The sequence below is a fragment of the Rhinopithecus roxellana genome, chromosome 3 (genome assembly GCF_007565055.1).
Source record: "Rhinopithecus roxellana isolate Shanxi Qingling chromosome 3, ASM756505v1, whole genome shotgun sequence".
NCBI classification, from domain to species: Eukaryota; Metazoa; Chordata; class Mammalia; order Primates; family Cercopithecidae; genus Rhinopithecus; species Rhinopithecus roxellana.
This window is the reverse complement of record NC_044551.1, coordinates 177,531,247-177,550,761: the sequence shown is the minus strand read 5'-3', so window position 1 is coordinate 177,550,761 and position 19,515 is coordinate 177,531,247. Positions and strand designations below refer to the sequence as shown.

The 19,515-nt window shown below is 41.1% G+C and overlaps 1 protein-coding gene across 7 annotated transcripts in view; it reads left to right on the top strand.

Moving 5' to 3' along the window:
* Nucleotides 1–19,515, top strand: part of TENM2 (teneurin transmembrane protein 2) — a 1,294,091-nt gene that overhangs the window by 968,400 nt on the left and 306,176 nt on the right. For 6 of the 7 annotated variants that reach the window (XM_030927458.1, XM_010358204.2, XM_010358202.2 and 3 more), the window contains one exon: nucleotides 10,152–10,386. In XM_030927458.1, coding sequence (XP_030783318.1) covers nucleotides 10,152–10,386 — 235 coding nt within the window. The remainder of the gene's footprint in view (nucleotides 1–10,151; nucleotides 10,387–19,515) is intronic. The other variant, XM_030927459.1, reaches the window with a different exon arrangement.

Here is a 19,515-nt window from a genome sequence, read left to right as displayed (position 1 = left end):
TTTAATTGGGAGGTAAGGACAACTCCAAGACAACTTTGAAAGAAACCAGTAAACAATTATGAGCAAAATCCAGAGAGTGCTCGCTCTGACAGCACTTGAGCCATGTAATCTTAGGCAGTGGATGTTTCTTCAGATATTTGATTGTCTTCAGTAATTACTTGTCTGGGTGCATGCATGTGTATGTGTGTACATTCTAAAGGCAAAAAGGGGGTTCTGAAAATATCTCCAGCAATATGTCTTTACATCCCATGACATCAACTGTCACTTGACATGACACCAGATGCAGTTCAAGGTCTGACATTCAGCTGGCTTCTGTTTATATAGTATGGAGAAACTTTTGTTCCCTTGCCCTATAAGGCATGTACCAGGAGAGATTTTGGGAAAAGGTCACCCAGATAGTAAATAATTCTGCTGAGCTTTGAAGTGAAAATGCTCCAGGAACCTTTATCCCATCCTTGCCATTTAACTGGTGTGCTTCGGCCACTCTTGGTATTAATGAATGGTGTAGATCAGAGTTTGTTTCCATTATTCTGTTCATCAGAGGCACAATCTCAAATCAAAATTATATTTTATCTTTGTTTTGATCCTCTTTCTGTGTTTGGGGAAAAGCACTGTAAACATCTCAAAGAGAGAGAAAAAAAGAAAGAATGAAATAAACCCCAAAGAAAATCTAGTTAAAGATCTAAAGAATGGCATCTTGGTGGAAGAGAATTCCACTGTGAGGTTTGGCTTTTTTAAAAAAAAATAGCCTGCTCTTTGAAAAACATATTATCTTTCATGGGTAGGGAAATATCCAAATTTTGCCCAGCCTATTTTACAATAAGACCTTGAAAAGCTATGTGATGAGCTACAATGAGAGGAGTTTAAATTTTTGATGCAATTCTTTGCCTGGGAAAGTGATAGTGCTGCTCATATAACAGAAAGAGTATTTTCTGCTACAGCACAACAATCAACATAAAGTCTGGGCATATTAATAATTTCACTCCTAAACTTCTCGACAGGGAGTGCATGGGTCTTAATAATATTGTCAAGATCCTTAGGGCAATTGAAAAACCCAAAATCATTACTTTCTACTGATAGGCTTTCCTCTCCCAGAGGATGCCAAAATACCTAGGGTAATGTAGATTTATTGAAATGCTCAAATAGGCATTGCTCAGATGTAACTGTGTAATAAAATCTTCTCTTTAGAAGGGTTCTTCTCAAGTATTTCAAGTGATCTTTTTTATTTTGTCTTTGTCACTTGGAAAGTAGCTAACGGAGTTGACATTGATCTCAAGTAATACTTTCCTGATGATTTAGGAAGGCAAAGAATGAGTATAGGGGCAATTGTCAAATGATGTGGCACCTACGATTAAAATCCCTTTCTGACCCTCATGTGTGAGAACGTGCCCTACTGGGGCGGGATGGTCCCAAATTCACAATAACTATTAAGCTCTTAACCCAAGGGCAGCTACTGACTTGGTACCCAGTTCAAGAGTCCCCTTCTCCTTTCTCCTTTCCCCTCCCACAAATGTCCCTACCTGTGCCTGACTAGGTGATTACAGCCATGCCTGAACCGCTAGAACAAATTCCAGGCTTTCCCTCAGACATTCACATGTGCAACTGGCTCTCAAATGCCATCACCTAACAATCTCCATCTGAAAAATATCAACAGCAGCAGGGTCTCAGCCAAAAAAAGAAAAAGACCTGCAGGGGACCTGCTTCAGGATGCCAGGGGAAGATCTTTATAAGTGCTAAGCAGTGTGCCCCGTTTGAGATTGAACTTTGACTGGCTCTGATGGAGCTCTGCAACAGATGTCGTGGTTATAATAAACAGAGGGAATTGCCATTTCCATGAAATGTCCAGGATTGGCAAATCCGTAGGAACAGAGAGTAGACTGACATTTGCCAGAGGCTATGGGATGGAGGAAGGGACTGGGCCATGACTGCTGAATGGTATGGTGTATGCTTTGAGGGTGATAAAAATGTTTTAAAATTAGATAATGGTGATGGTTGCCTATCTTGTTGAATATACTAAAGAAACACTGAAATGTGTACTTTTAAAAACTGGATTGTATGATATCTCAGTGAAACTGTTATTTTAAAAAAGCAGAAGAGGTGATCAGGCAGCAAGTGCCAGGAAAAACAACTGAAAAACAATCGAAGATGGAGGAGTTTGAAGTCACCTTCCCTCTGTGTCTAGCCATCTCCCTGTTAAAGGAGCCCTAGAGGTAACAGGAATGAGAGAATTAAGTGGGAGGGCATCATTGATTCCAGCAATCAACTAGAATGTACAAGGGATAGAGGCAGAAATCTACTCTAATCCCTGTCCTCTGAGACTCTGAATATAACCCCCAGGGACATGATTTGTCCATTCATTCATTCATTCATTCATTCATTCATTCATTCATCACCACTAGTTTTATACCAGGCACTGTAGCCTTATGCTGGGATATACAGACGAGTGAGACAGACTATTTTTAATGGAGGAGCTCATGATCTCGTGGAGAGCACAGGATAGTCCAAAAATAATATAAAACCATGTGCTCAGCATTACAAAAGAAATGTAAGCAGTGTGCAAAGCAAGCACCCGGGGGGCACAGATACATTACAGTTAAATACAAAATTTAAGGAGAGAGAATTATATTACTTAACCTCCCTGCACCTTGGTCTCCTCATCTTTAAAGTGGAGAGCAATATCTACTTTAAAGTGCTTTAAAGGTTATTGTAAGTTTTAAATAAGATGAAATATGTAGAGTGCTTATCACACAGTTGGCGCTTATTAAATGGGAGCTATTGGACTTAGGTGATCTAAGGTGTCCCTGCAGACCCTAGTCCTTTACGAAGGTAGCAGAGCTGAGGAAAACTTTGGATTCTGAGCCTGCAAATGATTGCTCCTTGTGACTGTAATTCCCATGTTCCGCTATGCAATGTTGATCTGTGTGTCATTGCGAATACATTTGGAATGTTTTTCTCTGAGGTCATATATTTTGTGTAAGAAAGAGAGCTATAAATCATTCCTTACAGGCAAACACAGCCCTTTCTTTCTCTGCCTTCTGTCCAGGCTGAGTAGGATGCTTCCTTCAAGGACAGCCCCCTGATACAGGACCGTGTAACCTAGGCCAGAGGCACTGGCTGGAGCTGGAGCCAGCCGCTAGGGAGATGAGGAGGCTAGAACTTGACTCACTCCTTCATCCCCCTTCTTGTCTCTCCTCCACTCTGAAATGTGGAAAAGCTGCAGCTGCAGCTTGTGATAGTAGTGACCAGATCCAAGAAAGACTATGGACAAGTCACCTGCCCTGTGAAGCCAGCAATACCGTATATGTGTCAGTAACAAAAAATGTAAATCCATTCTTTAGGAGGTAAGTCATTCTGTAGGTGTTAAGACAGAAGGAGGAAGCAAGCTCAATGTCCAAAGTGCCCAATACTTAGAGACAAATAAGGAAATCTCTTTAAATATGAGAAGAGGCTGGATTTGGACCTATTCCCTCCACCCCTGGGCTGTTGGCAAAGTACCTCTGGTCAGAGCAGGACAGGACAAGCTGGGATGGAGTGTGCCCTTGGTTCTACTCCTGACAGGCCTAATTGCTGCTCATTCCTCATGCCGCCCCTCACGCCGCTGGTTAGGGGAGCCAGGGATGAGGCACAGTGGAGGAAGTTTGGGGATGGCCTTTGGGAAGGCATAGAAAAGAGATTGCACTGCAGTTTGGCTGTTCTGGCCTATTTCTCCTGATTCAAGCAGCATCCATGAGGGTGGTGCAGAGCTTTGAGGTGGGTGATTCCCTCCAGTTTCTCACAAGATTGGATTCTGCCATTTAAGCAAATGTGCAAAGAAATGAGTCAAGTCTGTTTTCCTCTGTATTTGCTAGGCATATATGAGCAAGGTCAGGGGACCTCTTTCCTCCCTGTGTGCCTGTGTTCTGGCTTTGGGTTCCTTTACATATGGCTGGGAGGGGAAGAGACCCTGGGATCATGTACCAGCTCTACCATTTACTGAGCTATGTGACATTTGGTGCATTACTTAACCCCTCTGAACCTGACTTACTGGATCTGTGAAATGGGCATGATAAATGACCTGTACCCTAGGAGTAAGTGGGAATATATTGAAATGATTTATGTACAACACTTAGCACAGTACCCGACACACAAGGAGAACTTAACTCACGGCAGCCATGGTCAATATTATCATTTTGTTACCATCAGCATCAACTGTTTTGTTTATGGAAATGGAGCATTTCTGAATCCCAAGTTTTATTTGTGTGGGCTCTTAGAGAGACACTCTTGAGACTGTCTGTTAATAGCTCCTGGCCATGTCACTTAGTCACTCTGCCCTCCTGCTGGCCAAATTTGAAGATGGAGAGGTCAGAGGTTGATGATTTTGCAGCCACATGTTCATTGAATATCCCCCTCCAAGAGCTGCCATTTCAAAGAATTTGGAAAAGTAGGGCCCACCGTGCCCTAGGAGGTACTCATCATTTTCCTCAGAGTCATAGTTGCTATAGCCGCCATTACTATTATCAGAATGGTTAATTACATCAAATAATAATAACCATAATAATATGTATTAATAGCTTGCTAGGTACCAAGAATTGTGCTAGGCTCCTTAAAAATATATTTCCATTCGATTCTCCTAACAATCATGTATGAGAAGTAAAATTACTGTATCCATTTTACAAGTGAATAAACAGACTCAGAAAGAAAAATATATCACTTTCCAGTGGCCACACATCTGGTCAGTGGCCAAGCAGAGATTCACAGCCAATCACTAGCCTGAACATCTGCAATAGACTCTGTCCTCCTTAGGTCTAACCAGACACTGTTATTCTTGAAATTCCTCACCCCCAATTCCCTCTGGCCAATTCAAGGTCAAATTTGAACAGGATGTCCTGCTGCCAGTTATCATCAACCAGAGATTCCCAAGTTTCTGCCAACACCATCTCCTCTTTTAGAATCTTTAAATTGCTATCAAGATGTAACTTGCCCCAAGAGGTGGTTCAGGAGAAGAAGGCAAAGAGTTTGTGGTTAATTTGTCATCTGAGGGTCTGAGGGAGTTGAAAATGTTAAAGACCAACCATCGACATGCCATTCTCAGGAATGAGTGATTTATTAGCAGCTAGGCAGGCCCTTACTTTTATTTTTTTCTTTCACATATTTTATCATTTCTAATCACCAGGAAAAATTGGTGAAGACTATGGCGCAAGACAAGTCTGGTTTAATTTGTCTCTGCTTTCCCACCCCATCTATTTGTCGACCCTTGGCTAGAGTAGACACGTCCTCCAGCTGTTTATTTAGGCAGAGTGCAGCAACAATAGTCGATTATTAACAATTTCTTCCTTAGAGCCCCGGAAATTCTTCCTTTATATGTTGTTTAAAACGTGGACATTGATTGTTTCCCCATGATATATGAGCAACTCTCATGGAGTCAACACAGAAGTTGATATGCCAAGGTTTTTCACTTCCCACGTCTGACTTTATTGGAATTGGTATTGCTACTCAACAAAGAGGCACTGCTTCAGTTTTCTTAAGTTTCACTGCCAACCAGTAGGCATTTAGGAAGGACAGACTAGGTGACTGTCATCCTTCTCAAAATCAACTGGCAGCAACTGTCCCACAGAAAAAAAGCACAGAAGCACAGACAATTCTTTAGCAGGACAAACAGCAGTGCTCATTCAAGCCCTTGATTTTTTTTTTTTTTTTTTTTTTTTTTTTTTGAGACGGAGTCTCGCTCTGTTGCCCAGGCTGGAGTGCGGTGGCCGGATCTCGGCTCACTGCAAGCTCCGCCTCCTGGATTCACACCATTCTCCTGCCTCAGCCTCCCAAGCAGCTGGGACTACAGGCGCCCGCCACCTCGCCCGGCTAGTTTTTTGTATTTTTTAGTAGAGATGGGGTTTCACCGTCTTAGCCAGGATGGTCTCAATCTCCTGACCTCGTGATCCGCCCGTCTCGGCCTCCCAAAGTACTGGGATTACAGGCTTGAGCCACCGCGCCCGGCCAAGCCCTTGATTTTTAAACACACAGGAAACACCTTCTCTATAAATTCACTTGTCTTTTCCAGGAGCCTTACCTATACCTCCCCTGGTTTTTAGCAAAGAGCCAACAAGACAGTTCCTTCTGCCTAGGACTAAAAGCCATGCAGTACCTAAAAATAAATTCCAGGTTCTGGACTGAAGGTACATCAAGTGCAGTATCAGGTCAGCAGTAATATTTTAATGACAGTTGCCTTTTGTCTACTAATAGCATACTGATTAGGTTGATAATGTGTAAGAATTTACATTAGATAGTTTCTTATCTTTAAATTGCATTACTATGTGATTTCATATTTATGTAATAGAAGAGCTCTTAATAATATGCACATTAATTAAACCCAATAAATGTATGGAACTTACAGTGGACATGAGGCTTCCTTCATCAAGCTGAGTTATTCATCTCCCATCAGAGTAGGTTGAAGGTATCAGTTGCTTTACAGAAGAGCTTTTCGTGTATTTTGACTTTTCGGAAAGCGAGAAGGCATGTTGTCAGCCATTGTTTGCATTTTTGAAACAGAAAAACCTTCCCACCCAGCAAGTGTGTTGGATGACTGTAGTGAAAAGTGATAAATACAAAAAGTTGCTTGTGATCATTTGCTGTAACAGAGGTGTTTCATACTAGAGGTACATTACTTATACCGAATACCAGGGCACCTGAGTGAAACTAGGAATCAAAAACATACTATTAGGTGTCAGTAAATATAAATGCATACAGCCAGCCAGGTTAAGAGAACAGGGATCACTAGGGTTGATGGCAAATCAGGTAAGCCACCCCACCCTTCACAGCATTCAGCTCTATCCAGTTGTTTTGAGAGGATACAGACTCCATATTTTGGGTTTGGTTTTGCTTTCAAGAGAAGTCAGAAATCTGGAACACTATGCAAAATCTCAACTTTGAATTTTTGATAATATTCTGCTTGAGGGCTGTCAGTCTGTGACATCTGCCCTAGATAGATGAAATTTGGATTTAATTTTCCTACTCAAATCTGGGCTCCCTGAGAGCTGCGGTTATGTCTTATCCATCCTTTCATCCCTGAAAGAAGCCATCCCTGATCTCTGCACTTGGTTTTCAAGGACTTGCCAGCCATCAGGCAGCATGTTTAGCACTTTACATTCATCCTTCCTCTCTAACTTTCACAGCAACCTTAGCGGGTAGTTACTGCTGTTTTCACCAGTTGGCAGATGAGTAAGCTGAGAACGAAAGAAATGAGGTAGCATGCCCAGGTTCACACAACTAGAAAGTGGCAGACTCAATTCTTGAACCCAGTTCTGTAGATTTTGTCTCCTAACCTCTAACTAAATGCCCCTTCTAGATGTTCCCACATTCCTCTGTATATATCCCAGGGGTCCCATTTACCACTCTGTATTGTAATTGTCTTTTCCTTCTGCCTCCTGCACCTCACTGGAAAATATGACTTCAGGATAGATAGATAAATGAGCAAATATAATCAATGCCGTGGTGAAAATGAGCAACAGGTAGGAGGAGAATGCCTTCCAATACTGAGAATGCTGGATAATTTTTGTTTTTGTTGCTGTCAATAATTTGATTTATTTGCAATGAAATATGTTGCTTTATAGGAGGGCTGGGTGAGTGGAGAATTAAGTATTCTTCCATCTTCCCTTACTTTTCCTTCTCCATTTCCCCCAGGAAGCTCTATGCCTTCTCATTAGGATAAATGAAAGGAGAACTTGACGTCTCTTCTAGTTAACTGGAAAACTCCCAATTCATTTTATTTGGAACACAACGCATAGCACCCAGGTCGGAGCTTCTCTTCCCCCTGGGAAGAGAAGCACACAAGCAACCGCAGGAATTCTGCCCACGCACAACACAGATGGACCTCACGAGGGCCACACAAGCTGGAGTAGACAAGGAGAACTTAGCTCAGAGTGAATCAACAGGAAGCAGGAGGGTCTGGTATCTCATTTAGGGAATTAAATCCTTCACATGGCCTCTTTGTGCTTTAGAAGACTGTGTAGTCTGGAGAGGGGAGTGTGGGGGGCAAGGACAGAGGGAGATGGAAAGTTAGGACTTAGGGCTGGGGAGGGCAGGTTCTCACTTGTGCACTGACCCACTCCATCTTCCTGAAGCAAGTCTCGTAATTACCTAACTAATGGCGAATAATGACACCACTTGCATGGGAGTTGAGAGAGGGGGAAAGAAAGGCATGAGAATTCATTAACCGTGTGTGCGAAGGGCTTGGATAGCATCCCTGAAGGATCATTATTACATCATTTCACCCCCCCTTTCCCACCTCTTTCCACTAATATGAGACAGACAAATGCTAAATAACTATGTAATAATACATTACTAGACAGACAACAATGCCAGGAAATACAATAGCCTGCTACAGCTATGAAACTCCCCCAAAGATATATTTAAAATGTCACTGATGCATAATGTAAAATAGGAATTACAGGTTCACTTGGAGGACACGATTTAAAATCTATACAACTGTATAGTGGTATTTCCCACTGGGTTTTTGTTGTCACTGTCCTTTTCTAAACATCACAACGAAAAAAAAAACACCCAAGTAATTTCAGCCTAAAGATGCACACTTCAAGGAACCTGTTTCCTCCGTATGTTTCCTTCTTGTTTTTGTTGGTCAGGATGCTCTCCAAACCTAGTATCTTCTTGACATGTTGTCTTTTCTTCAGAATGTTTCTGCAGCCGGCACAGGAACCCCAGAATGTAGATTACACCTTTTGGAGATGTAGCCCGGCCACATAAGGAGACAAGTAGTTGAAATTTGTGTCAAATTGCTTGTTTAAATGACTTGAGCCAACTTCTTAAAGCCAGGACAGCAGGGGCTGAGGATTTTTAAAGTTGGCAGGGGCCAAAAATGACAAGGCTCAGCAGTCACCTGGTGAGCTGCCAGCCCTGACTGGAAGCTTCAAAAAATAAACTTTCTCAAAGGACACAAATTAAAAGTCATGTTTCAGCATCCATTAAAACGAAATTATAGGCTTCATCGCATAGCGAACTACTTTCATTTTCATTATGCTTAAAATATTTCATTTTGTAGATTGAGAATCGGTTGCTAGGAAAACCTTGTGTGGAGTTGTCAGAGACAGCGATATCTACAAGGGGATATTTTCCAAGGGAAAGCTCTCCTTTGTTTTTCCTGCAAGGATAGAGGATTTTGTTATTTAAAAAAACGCAGGATGTACTTTGGAGTCAGGGTCATGGCTTGAAAACATCTGCCATGACCTTCTCCAGAGACTGAATCCTCAGGGTTCATCTCTCAGAGGAGAGAAGTTAGCAACCTGCTGAGCTGAGCGGGGTCGCAGGTGTGTTTTGTTCACGCTCATTTAAATAGATAGATAGATAGATAGATAGATAGATAGATAGATAGATAGATAGATAGATAGATAGAGATATGTTTATATGTATATGTGTATATTATACATATACACATATATATACACACAAATATGTGTGTACACACACATACGTATATATAAATCTTATTTTGAGTTGTCAGCATTTCTAAAAACTAGGAAATTTTATCTACAAGTCCAGATTTCCAGCTTTTCTAGAGAAACTAGAAATTACGGCTACCTTGAGCTCTGTCCCTCATTCCCATGTGACCAGATTGACCTGGTGCTGAGTGAGGGCTGCCCCCTAGCCACTCCACCTCAGCTCAGTCCATAGCTAGCCCACTCCATCCTCCTGCCTGGTCCCTACAGGTATTTAAAGGTGCTACTCCCTGACGTAGAGTGTGCCATATTCTTAATATCTTCAAAAGATAAAATTTTTGAAAAGAATGTGTACAATGTACTAGTTTACCTGGAAAAGGAATAGGGACTTGCTACGGCAGTGATCAGCCTTGAATGTCATGTTACTTTCATTACAGTATTAATATGTTTCAAATAATTCCTCTGGTCAGCCCTTATCCACCTGGTTTTGCTAAACTAGTTTCTCATTATTCTTCATTTGATGTGTGTGGATAAATGCAAATCAAAGCCAATTATTTATTTGTAACTAACTCTGGGATGCCTGCTGCAGTCTTATCTGTCGCTCTAGCTTGAGGCTTTCAGCAATTGTCAGCTTGGAGACTTTGGTTTCAAACTCTCCTCCAGAGGTTTGCAGAGTGCCTGAGACTGGAATCTGCAGACACTGACAGTCATTTCTCCTTTTTTTTTCAGGCCCTCCAAACCACCACAGCCAGTCGACTCTGAGGCCCCCTCTCCCACCCCCTCACAACCACACGCTGTCCCATCACCACTCATCTGCCAACTCCCTCAACAGGAACTCACTGACCAATCGGCGGAGTCAGATCCACGCCCCGGCCCCAGCGCCCAATGACCTGGCCACCACACCAGAGTCCGTTCAGCTTCAGGACAGCTGGGTGCTAAACAGCAACGTGCCACTGGAGACCCGGTAAGTCCCCTCTCCAGCTCACAGTCACACTCAGTGTCATCTTACCCCTGAGTCACCACACAGAGCCACTGGGTGTCTCAGAGTTCCAGTCGAGAGACACTCTGGGCATAAATAATGAGACAACTTTACCACCTCCTTGTTCCCTTGGTAATTTGACCCTGGGCAGTAGGTTGACAGGTATTTCTTTGTTCACATGTGTCTCCTTTTAAAGCTTGTTTACTTTCTTAGATAGCTCTTGTGTACCCAACTAATAGAATTAGCATAACATATTTTTACTCGAAGGCTCATGGGAAACATGCTTATAAGGGTATATTGACTGAAAGCTGCTGATAAATTATGCATTTGGCCTTTCTTGAAGTAATAAATGAAGACTCATTTGAAATTAAGTGTTTGGGGAGAGCTTGAGAAACAATCCCTGATTCCAAACTGACAGAAGTATAATTTAAATTTATATTTCATCCAACATGCAGTCTCACTTTAATCCCTCCTGTACACACTAACAGCTTGATGCCTGTGGGGCAAACAATAATGTATAAAAACAAACAAGAAAAAAAGGGGCAGCACTTATATGAGGAGGGAAGAATTTGAAAATGATCTCCAGGTCTGGCTTTGTTTTGTTTTCCTTTGCTTCTGTCCTTTTTTCACCTTCGGTTCTGTTCTCCAAAACCATATACACCTTAGTGACCTGAAAGAAGACCTGCTGGTCAGGGTATGGAGGGGTTGGGATGTCGTTGACAGTGAAGGCTGTGCGTGGGTTGGCCAGACTCTGAAACAGCCTTGCTGCTCTATCCCCAGGCACATTCTTGGTTGGTATGTTTTAAATGCTATTGTTTCCTTGCCTGGAAGAACCATGGAGACTGAACGGAGAGGGGGGCTAATTCATACTGACCCTTCAAAAAGCTCCCAAATAGATTTTAAACTTTAATAACTTAGGTTTGAGGAGAGACAGAAATAATCTGTAATCTTTCTGATAATGGTCAGTGAATTCTCTGCACACAGCTGGAAGCAATTTTGAAAGTCCTAGCATTTGGAGTTGTTTCTTATCTATAATTTTTTGTTTTTTTATAAGATCCTGAAAATTAATATATTATACATCTTTGTCACTATAATCACTCCAAACTTTTAATTTTATTTTCTGACTATGATAGGGTTTTTTAAAAAGAATTTTTGCTTTATTAAAAAAAACTAAAAGAATGAACCTAAGCTAATAAATATCCTTGATCTCAACATTAGTTTAAAAGAATTGGTACAGAAATAAATAAAATGACACAAAATGAAGCACTAAGCGAAATACAAAGAGTGTTGCATATTATTATTTTCCTCTGCAAAAAATTACATGACATGCGCATGCACACACACACACACACACACACACACAGGCTCTCACACAAAGAATGGTTACATAACAAAGTAAACATAACAACCACATCACTTTGACTGTTAATCCAAACTAACGTGAAAAATCTGTCGTTGAGACAGCTGGGGTAATTTAGACATGGATTGGGTATTTAATGATATTAAGAATATAATTATGATTTTGTTAGGTGCGGTTTTGGAGTGCATGTTTGGTTCAAATATTAAAAACATTCCAAATTGAGGAATGAAAAACTACCTATCGAGTATTATGCTTTTTTAAAAATTTATTATACTTGATAAGTTCTGGGATACATGTGCAGAATGTGCAGGTTTGTTACACAAGTATACACATGCCATGGTGGTTTGCTGCACCCATCAACCTGTCATCTACATTAGGTATTTCTCCTAATGCTCTCCCTCCCCTGGCCCCCTACCCCCTCACAGGCCCCAGTGTGTGATATTCCCCTCCTGTGTCCATGTGTTCTTATTGTTCAGCTCCCACTTACGAATGAGAACATGTGCTGTTCGGTTTTCTGTTCCTGTGTTAGTCTGCTGAGAATGATGGTTTCTGGCTTCATACATGTCCCTACAAAGGACATGAACTCCCTTTTTTGTGGCTGCATAGTATTCCATGGTGTATATGGACCACATTTTTTTTATCCAGTCTCTCACTGAGGGCATTTGGGTTGGTTTCAAGTCTTTGCTATTGTGAATAGTGCTGCAATAAAACATATGTGTGTATGTGTCTTTATAGTAGAATGATTTATGGTCCTTTGGGGTATATACCCAGTAATGGGATTGCTGGGTCAAATGGTATTTCTGGTTCTAGATCCTTGAGGAATCACCACACTGTCTTCCACAATGGTTGAACTAATTTACACTCCCACCAACAGTGTAAAAGTGTTCCTGTTTCTCCACATCCTCTCTAGCATATGTTGTTTCCTAACTTTCAATGATCGCCATTCTAACTGGCATGAGATGGTATCTCATTGTGGTTTTGATTTGCATTTCTCTAATGACCAGTGATAACGAGCTTTTTTCCATAGAGTTATTGGCCACATAAATGTCTTCTTTTGAGAAGTGTCTGTTCATATCCTTCACCCACTTTTTGATGGGGTTGTTTGTTTTTTTCTTGTAAATTTGTTTAAGTTTCTTGTAGATTCTGGATATTAGCCCTTTGTCAGATGGATAGATGGCAAAAATTTTCTCCCATTTGGTAGGTTTCCTGTTCACTCTGATGATAGTTTCTTTTGCTCTGGGGAAGCTCTTTAGTTTAATTAGATCCCATTTGTCAATTTTGGCTTTCTTTGCCATTGTTTTTTGTATTTTTTTCAGGAAGTCTTTGCCCATGCCTATGTCCTGAATGGTATTTCCTAGGTTTTCTTCTAGGGTTTTTATGGTTTTAGGTTTTGTGTTTAAGTCTTTAAACCATCTTGAGTTAATTTTTGTATAAGGTGTAAGGAAGGGGTCCAATGTCAGTTTTCTGAATACAGCTAGCCAGTTTTTCCAACACCATTTATTAAACAGGGAATCCTTTCCCCATTGTTTGTTTCTGTCAGGTTTGTCAAAGATTATATGGTTGTAGATGTGTGACATTATTTCTGAGGCCTCTGTTCTGTTCCATTGGTCTATATATCTGTTTTGGTACCAGTACCATGCTGTTTTGGTTACTGTAGCCTTGTAGTATAGTTTGAAGACATGTAGCATGATGACTCCAGTTTTGTTTTGTTATTTTTTGCTTAGGATTGTCTTGGCTATATGGGATCTTTTTTGTTTCCATATTAAATTTAAAGTAGTTTTTTCTAATTTTGTGAAAAAAGTCAGTGGTAACTTGATGGGGATAGCATTGAATCTATAAATTACTTTGAGCAGTATGGCCATTTTCACTATATAGATTCTTTCTATCCATGAGCATGGAATGCTTTTCCATTGGTTTGTGTCCTCTCTTACTTCCTTGGGTGGTGGTTTGTAGTCCTTCTTGAAGAGGTCCTTCACATCCTTTGTAAGTCATATTCCTAGGTATTTTATTCCCTTTGTAGCAATTGTGAATGGGAGTTCACTCATGATTTGGCTTTCTGTTTGTCTATTATTGGTGTATAAACATGCTTGTAATTTTTGCACATTGACTTTGTATCATGAGACTTTGCTTGAAGTTGCTTATCACCTTAAAGAAATTTTGGGCTGAGATTATGCGGTTTTCTAAATATACAATCATGTCATCAGCAAACAGAAACAATTTGATTTCCTCTCTTCCTATTTGAATACCTTTATTTCTTTCTCTTGCCTGATTGCCCTGGCCAGAACTTCCAATACTATGTGTAATAGGAGTGGTGAGAGAGGGCATCCTTGTCTTGTGCCAGTTTTCAAAGGGAATGCTTCCAGCTTTTACCCATTCAGTATGATATTAGCTGTGGGTTTGTCATAAATAGCTCTTATTGTTTTGAGATACGTTTCATCAATACCTAGTTTATTGAGAGTTTTTAGCATGAAGGGGTGTTAAATTTTAGCGAAGGCCTTTTCTGCATCTATTGAGATAGTCATGTGGTTTTTGTCATTAGTTCTATTTATGTGATGGATTACATTTATTGATTTGTGTATGTTGAACCAGCCTCGCATCCCAGGGATGAAACCAACTTGATTGTGGTGGAGAAACTTTTTGATGTGCTGCTGGATTCGGTTTGCCAGTATTTTATTGAGGATTTTTGCAGCGAGGTTCATCAGGGATATTGGCCTGAAATTTTCTTTTTTTGTTGTGTCTCTGCCAGGTTTTGATATCAGGATGATGCTGGCCTCATAAAATGAGTTAGGGAGGAGTCGCTCTTTCTCTATTACTTGGAATAATTTCAGAAGGAATGGTACTAGCTCCTCTTTGTACCTCTGGTGGAATTCAGCTGTGAATCCATCTGGTCCTGGACTTTTTTTGGTTGGTAGGCTATTAATTACTGCCTCAATTTCAGAACTTGTTATTGGTCTATTCAGGGATTGGACTTCTTCCTAGTTCAGTCTTGGGAGGGTGTATGTGTCCAGGAATTTATCCATGTCTTCTAGATTTTCTAGTTTATTTGCTTAGAGGTGTTTATAGTATTCTCTGATGACAGTTTGTATTTCTGTGGGATCAGTGGTGATATCCCCTTTATGATTTTTTTATTATGCCTATTTGATTCTTCTCTCTTTTCTTCTTTATTAGTCTGGCCAGCAGCCTATCTATTTTGTTAATCTTCTCAAAACACAGCTCCTGGATTCATTAATTTTTTGAAGGGTTTTTTATGTCTCTATCTCCTTCAGTTCTGCTCTGATCTTATTTATTTCTTCTCTTCTGTTAGCTTTTGAATTTGTTTGCTGTTGCTTCTCTAGTTCTTTTAATTGTGATGCTAGGGTGTCAATTTTAGATTTTTCTTGCTTTCTCCTGTGGGCACTTAGTGCTACAAATTTCCCTGTAAACACTGCTTTAGCTGTGTCCCAGAGATTCTGGTACATTGTGTCTTTGTTCTCATTGGTTTCAAAGAACTTATTTATTTCTGCTTTAATTTCATTATTTACCCAGTAGTCATTCAGCAGATTGTTCAGTTTGCATGTAGTTGTGCGGATTTGAGTAAGTTTCTTAATCCTGAATTCTAACTTGATTGCACTGTGGTCTGAGAGACTGTTTGTTATGATTTTCATTCTTCTGCATTTGCTGAGGAGTGTTTTACTTCCGATTATATGGTCAATTTCAGAATAAGTGCAATGTGGTACTGAGAAGAATGTATATTCTGTTGATTTGGGGTGGAGAGTTCTGTAGATGTCTATTAGGTCCACTTGGTCCAGAGCTGAGTTCAAGTCCTGAATATCCTTCTTAATTTTCTGTCTCATTGTTCTGTCTCATATTGACAGTGGGGTGTTAAAGTGACCCACTGTTAATGTGTGGGAGTCTAATTTTCTTTGCAGATCTCTAAGAACTTGCTTTATGAATCTGGGTGCTCCTGTGTTGGGTGCATATATATTTAGGATAGGTAGCTCTTCTTGTTGCATTGATCCCTTTACCATTATGTAATGCCCTCCTGTGTCTTTTTTTTATCTTTGTTGTTTTAAAGTCTGTTTTATCATAGACTAGAATTGCAACTTTTGCTTTTTTTTCTTTTTTTCCTTTCCATTTGCTTGGTAGATATTCAGCCCTTTATTTTCAGCCTATGTGTGTCTTTGCACATGAGATGGGTCTCCTGAATACAGCACACAGATGGGTCTTGACTCTTTATCCAATTTGCCAGTCATGTCTTTTAATTGGGGCATTTAGCCTCTTTACATTTAGGGTTAATATTGTTATGTGTGAATTCGATCCTGTCATTATGATGCTAGCTGGTTATTTTACCCGTTAGTTGATGCAGTTTCTTCATAGTGTTGATGGTCTTTACAATTTGGTATGTTTTTGCAGTGGTTGGTACCAGTTGTTCCTTTCCATATTTAATGCTTCCTTCAGGGGCTCTTGTGAGGCAGGCATGGTGGTGACAAAATTTCTCAGCATTTTCTTGTCTGTAAAGGATTTTATTTCTCCTTCACTTATGAAGCTTAGTTTGGCTAGATGTGAAATTCTGGGTTGAAAATTCTTTTCTTTAAGAATGTTGAATATTGGCCCCCACTCTCTTCTGGCTTGTAGCGTGTCTGCAGAGAGATCCACTGTTAGTCTGATGACCTTCCCTTTGTGGGTAATTTGACCTTTCTCTCTGGCTGCCCTTAACATTTTTTCCTTCATTTCAACCTTGGTGAATCTGACAATTATGTGTCTTGGGGTTGCTCTTTGTGGTGTTCTCTGTATTTCCTGAATTTGAATGTTGGCCTGTCTTGCTAGGTTGGGGAAGTTCTCCTGGATAATATCCTAAACAGTGTTTTCCAACTTGGTTCCATTCTCTCCGTCAGTTTCAGGTACACCAATCAAATGTAGGTTTGGTCCTTTCACATAGTCCCGTATTTCTTGGAGGCTTAGTTCATTCCTTTTCATTCTTTTTTCTCTAATCTTGTCTTCACTCCTTATTTCATTAAGTTGATCTTCAGTCCCTGATATCCTTTCTTCCACTTAATCTATTTGGCTATTGATACTTGTGTATGCTTCACGAAGTTCTTGTGCTGTGTTTTTCAGCTCCATCGGGTCATTTATGTTCTTCTCTAAACTGGTTATTCTAGTTAGCAATTCCTCTAGCCCTTTTTTTCAAGGTTATTAGCTTCCTTGCATTGGGTTAGAACATGCTCCTTTAGCTTGGAGGAGTTTGTTGTTCCCCACCTTCTGGAACTACTTTTGTCAATTCTTCAAATTCATTCTCCATCCAGTTTTGTTCCCTTGCTGGTGAGGACTTGTGATCCTTTGGAGGAGAAGAGGTGTTCTGGTGTTTGGAATTTTCAGCCTTTTTTGTGCTGTTTATTTCCTCATCTTTGTGGATTTATCTACCTTTGGTCTTTGATGTTGGTGACCTTCAGATGGGATTTTTGAGTGGACGTCCTTTTTGTTGATGGTGATGCTATTCCTTTTTGTTTGTTAGTTTTCCTTCTAACAGTCAGGCCCCTCAGCTGCAGGTCTGCTGAAGTTTGCTGGAGGTCCACTCCAGACCCTGTTTGCCTGGGTATCACCAGCAGAGGCTGCAGACAGCAAAGACTGCTGCCTCTTCCTTCCTCTGGAAGCTTCACCCAGAGGGGCACCCCCCAGATGTGAGCTGGAACCCTCCCGTATGAGGTGTCTGTTGACCCATGCTGGGAGGTGTCTCCCAGCCAGGAGGCACGGGGGTTAGGGACCCACTTGAGGAGGCAGTCTGTCCTTTAGCAGAACTCAAGAGCTATGCTGGGAGATCCGCTGCTCCCTTCAGAGCCAGCAGGGGGAATGTTTAAGTCTGCTGAAGCTGTGTCCACAGCCGCCCCTTCCCCCAGGTCCTCTGTCCCAGGGGCTTATCTATAAGCCCCTGACTGGGGCTGTTGCCTTTCTTTCAGTGATGCCCTGCCCAGAGAGGAGGAATCTAGAGAGGTAGTCTGGCTACAGCAGCTTTGCTGAGCTGTGGTGGGCTCTGCCCAGTCCAAACTTCCCAGTGGCTTTCTTTACACTGTGAGGGGAAAACCACTTACTCAAGCCTCAGTAATGGCGGACACCCCTCCCTCCACCAAGCTCAAGCATCCGAGGTGGACTTCAGACTGCTGTGCTGGCAGCGAGAATTTCAAGCCAGTGGATCTTAGCTTGCTGAGCTCCGTGGGAGTGGGATCTGCTAAGCTAAACCACTTGGCTCCCTGGCCCCTGGCTTCAGACCCCTTTCCAGGGGAGTGAATGGTTCTGTCTTGCTAGCATTCCGGGCACCACTGAGGTATGAATAAAAAATCTCCTGCAGCTACCCAAACGGCCGCCCAGTTTTGTGCTTGAAACCCAGGGCCCTGGTGGTATAGGCACCCAAGGGAATCTCCTGGTCTGTGGGTTGTGAAGACCGTGCAAAAAGTATAGTATCTGGGCCGGAATGCACTGTTCCTCATAGCACAGTCCCTCACGGGTTCTCTTGGCTAGAGGAGGGAGTTCTCCGACCCCTTGTGTTTCCCGGGTGAGGCAACACCCCGCCCTGCTTCAGCTTGCCCTCCATGGGCTGCACCCACTGTCTAACAATTCCCAGTGAGATGAGCCTGGTATTTCAGTTAGAAATGCAGAAATCAACTGCCTTCTGCATTGATTTCACTAGGAGCTGCAGACCAGAGCTGTTCCTATTCGGCCATCTTGCCAGCCAGCAGAATTATAGATTATTTTTAACCATGCCTACAATCTTAATCTTTAAAGGTTAAAATATGTAAAGTCAATAAAAACTGTATATAATAGAGATATTTAAACTTCTGCCCTGCTATAGTAAACCACTAATAAACAGCTTTGCTGGAAGCTGACTGGGTGGCCAGGCTTAACTCAGGATATTGTCAAAGTTGATGATGGTCTTAAAGACTAGATAGTATTTTCTGTCTTTTTCCTCTCCACGCTTACAGACTGCCATAGAGTTTGTTAATTAGTCAGCCTATTTTTACATTAACAGACTATTATTTGAAAAATAGTTTGTGGATATAAGTGCTACTTATAATGGACTAGATGAAGAATAGAGGAAGGAAAGAAAGGGAAGAGGAGATGTAATAACTATTGTAGAAAAAGAAGAGGACCACTATGACCATTATATATGCTGAACATTAATGCTTTACATGCATTATCTCACTCAAGCCTGAAAGCAATCCTGTGAAGTAGGAAGGGACTTTCATTATGGCCATTTAAAGATGCAGAATCTAGGGATAGAGGGACAAAGTAACCTGCAAGAAGTATAAAACTTCAGGAAGATAGTAAACTATGAGCCATGTTGGATGAAACAATGGAAGTTCCTACACCCAAAATAAGGTGGTGGAATGTCTGATGGGTAAACAACCACAAATCTAGGTTTATTGCCCTACTTGTTAACATTTACAGGACCAAATCCACTGGAGTGTCTGCTCTTGGCAATTAGTCTGCCCTTTGTGATAAGAACACACACAACACATAGACATATCTCCCATCTCCCAACTTCTGATTCAATCAGTTGGTTTTCCAGGAGATTTATTTTGAATAACTTTTTGTAATAAAGTGTCCTCTTGACAAATATCTGTTAGAGAGGACCAACGAAACCAAGCAGATCACTGTCCTGCTTTCCTAAAGTAAGTTCTTCCAGAATTTACTTACTGGTCTAGAGTCCTCCTTCAGATCCTTTGAATATTTGGCATTTCTCCAAGGATTAGGACTTCTCAATGATAATTTCAGAAGAAGCA